The following is a 2,871-nucleotide window of genomic DNA, read 5'->3' as shown; positions in this document are numbered from 1 at the left end:
AGCAGTAGCATGATTACATGTTGTTTACATATTTTATTACTATTGTTGTTGCTCTAACATGTAAAATATCAATAATACTCCTGTTTCATTTATGTTTCCTTTAATCATACATTGCACGCAGTTAGGGTTTTGAAACCTATGCATCACCCGTTTCGGACCGGGTGAGATGTGCCGGTCTGGAATTGTACCTTTTTTGGACAGCCTCGGGGTGGCCGATAGAGTGTGGTGTTTATGATGGCCCTGGAGTGCTGAGGCAAAATTTCGGGGGCATAACCTTGTTGTTCTCCACTGCACCAAATCGGGCATGCAGATGGAGAGCAGTGGGGTTATGCTGCCGAAATTTTGCATGAGCACTTTAGGCTCATCATAATAAACACACACTCTATCGGGTGCCCTTGGGTGGGTTTAGGACATATCAATTACATATAGATGTAGGGCCGTGATGTGTATAGATGGACGTTTCTTAAGAAATGTGTTGCATCGAACAATATGTAGCTACAAGCATGGGTGATGACTATGGGTGGATGTACGCTGGTTGGAAGAAGGGCAGGTCTCACACAAAGGAATGGTTTGAGAAGACTCAGCAGTTTGTGGACCATGCTTACTAAAAGCCACCACACGGCGTGATTAAATGCCCATGCAACAAATGCCAGAACATGGTGGCCTATGACAAGAACCAAGTCACGCTACACCTATGCAAGAATGGGTTCGTGCCAGGATATGACGAATGGCATTTCCACGGCGAGTCACACAGTAGAGTATCAACACAGATGGAAGTGGATGACGGTGAAGACGTTGATAGGTTGGATCAGATGCTTGATGATCTGCAACCAGAGTTTAACCTAGATCGTGAAGATCCGCCTACAAAAGAGGTTCAGGAATTATTTGAACTCCTCCAAGCCTTAGAATATCCTCTACACGGACAGACAACGGTTACAGTCCTCCAGTTTGTGACCCATCTAATGGGCATCAAGTCGAAGTTTGCTTTCTCAGGCAATTGTTATAAGGCAATTGTAGACCTGATTTGTGATGTTCTTCTTGCCGATCACAAGGTGCCTAAAGACATGTACCGGTCAAAGAAATTGATAAAGGCTCTTGGAATGCCGTATGAGAGGATCGATGTGTGCCCGGACAACTGCATGCTATTTTGGAAGGATCGTGAGAAAGAAGAGAAATGCTTGAAGTGTGGCAAGTCGAGGTACATAGAGGTGGTAAATGAAGATGGGGAGAAGGTGAGCACAAAGAGGGCACATAAGCAGCTTCGATGGATGCGTCTCAGTCCTAGACTAAAACGTTTGTTCCTGGCTAGGAGAATTGCTGAGCGCATGAGGTGGCGCAAAAATCGTAAGGGTCGGGCCGATGGGTTAATGGTGCATCCATCGGATAGCGATGCGTGGAAGGCCCTAGACAGCTTTGATCCAGATTTTGCTAGTGATGAGAGGAATGTTCATATTGGGCTGGCGACAGACGGTTTCATGCCTTTCAATATGACCGCAGCGTCGTACTCATGTTGGCCTATCTTCGCCATCCTGTACAACCTTCCACCTGATCTTTGCATGAAGGATGAGTTCATGATCCTATGCCTCATCATACCTAGGCCTGAGCATCCTGGCATAAAACTCAATGTGATGCTGGAACCATTGATTGAAGAGTTGAAAGAGCTTTGGGCAGGAGTGGAAGCGTATGACACTTACAAGAAGCAGAAATTCAAACTTCGGGCTGCGTATTTGTGGTCCATACATGATTTTCTAGCGTATGGGATCTTTGCTGGGTGGAGAGTTAATGGAAGGCTAGCATGCCCTATTTGTGGAAAAGAAACAGACTGTTTTCGGCTCAATGCTGGTGGCAAGTATTGTTACTTCGATTATCATAGGTGTTTTCTTCCTTTGGACCACCCCTTCAGGCTCCAGGCACAGGAGTTTAGGAAGGACACCGTTGTCACGAAGGGACCACCACAGCGCCGCGATGGGTGGAAATTGCAGAAGAGCTTAGTAAACTGTTCACAAACAATGCTGGAGATGGGTTCGTAGGTTTCGGTGAGACACATAATTGGACTCACAAATGTGGCATGTGGGAACTCTCTTACATGAGGGCATTGATTCTACCGCACAACATCGACGTAATGCACCAAGAACGCAATGTGTGTGTAGCCCTATTTGACACCATTATGGATTTCGGAGGCTCTAAAAAAGATAATTTCAAGGCCCGAGTTGACTTAGCTGAGATATGTAACCGTCCGACTCTTGAGCTAAGAGAAAATGGAGGGAGACCATGTTCTAAATTTTCCTTGAAACCCAATGAACAAAGAGATGTGATGTGGTGAATGAAAGAATTAAAATTCCCTGATGGTTATTTTGCGGGGTTCAGAAGATATGTGAATATGAAAATAATGAAGATAAATGGGTTAAAAAGCCATGATTACCACATAATGATGGAACGACTCATCCCAGTAATGTGCTGTGATTACATTAATGATGAAGTATGGAAAGCGATAGCTGAACTAGCTATTTCTATAGGCAGCTTTGTGCTAAAGAAATCTCAAAAGAGATGATGGAGAAACTAGAGGAATCGATACAAGTGCTTCTTTGCAAGTTGGAAAAATATTCCTAACGGGTTTCTTCAATCCTATGCAGCATCTTCTAATCCATCTCCCATATGAAGCAAAGGTAGGTGGGGCAGTGCATTATAGGTGGATGTTTTTCATCGAAAGAATGTTGAAGAAGATTAAATCAATGGTGGGCAACAAGGCAAGGGTTGAAGGCTGTATAGCAGAAGAGTGGAAACTTAAGGAGATAGCTTTCTTGACTAGTGGTTACCTTGCAGAAGAGCACAATGTATTTGGCCAGAACCCAACCCCTTCACGAGGTTCGT

The 2,871-nt window shown here is 44.4% G+C and overlaps 1 protein-coding gene across 1 annotated transcript; it reads left to right on the top strand.

Annotated features, from left to right (window-relative positions):
- The first annotated feature begins 656 nt into the window (after nt 1–656).
- LOC120688867 lies at nt 657–2,030 on the top strand. Its single transcript, XM_039971225.1, has one exon. The coding sequence runs from the start codon at nt 657–659 to the stop codon at nt 2,028–2,030; it is 1,374 nt and encodes a 457-aa protein (XP_039827159.1).
- Nucleotides 2,031–2,871: the final 841 nt, after the last annotated feature.

This window comes from Panicum virgatum, chromosome 9N (genome assembly GCF_016808335.1).
Source record: "Panicum virgatum strain AP13 chromosome 9N, P.virgatum_v5, whole genome shotgun sequence".
NCBI lineage: Eukaryota > Viridiplantae > Streptophyta > Magnoliopsida > Poales > Poaceae > Panicum > Panicum virgatum.
Note: the sequence above shows the minus strand (reverse complement) of the source record. Positions and strands in the feature narration are given on the sequence as shown.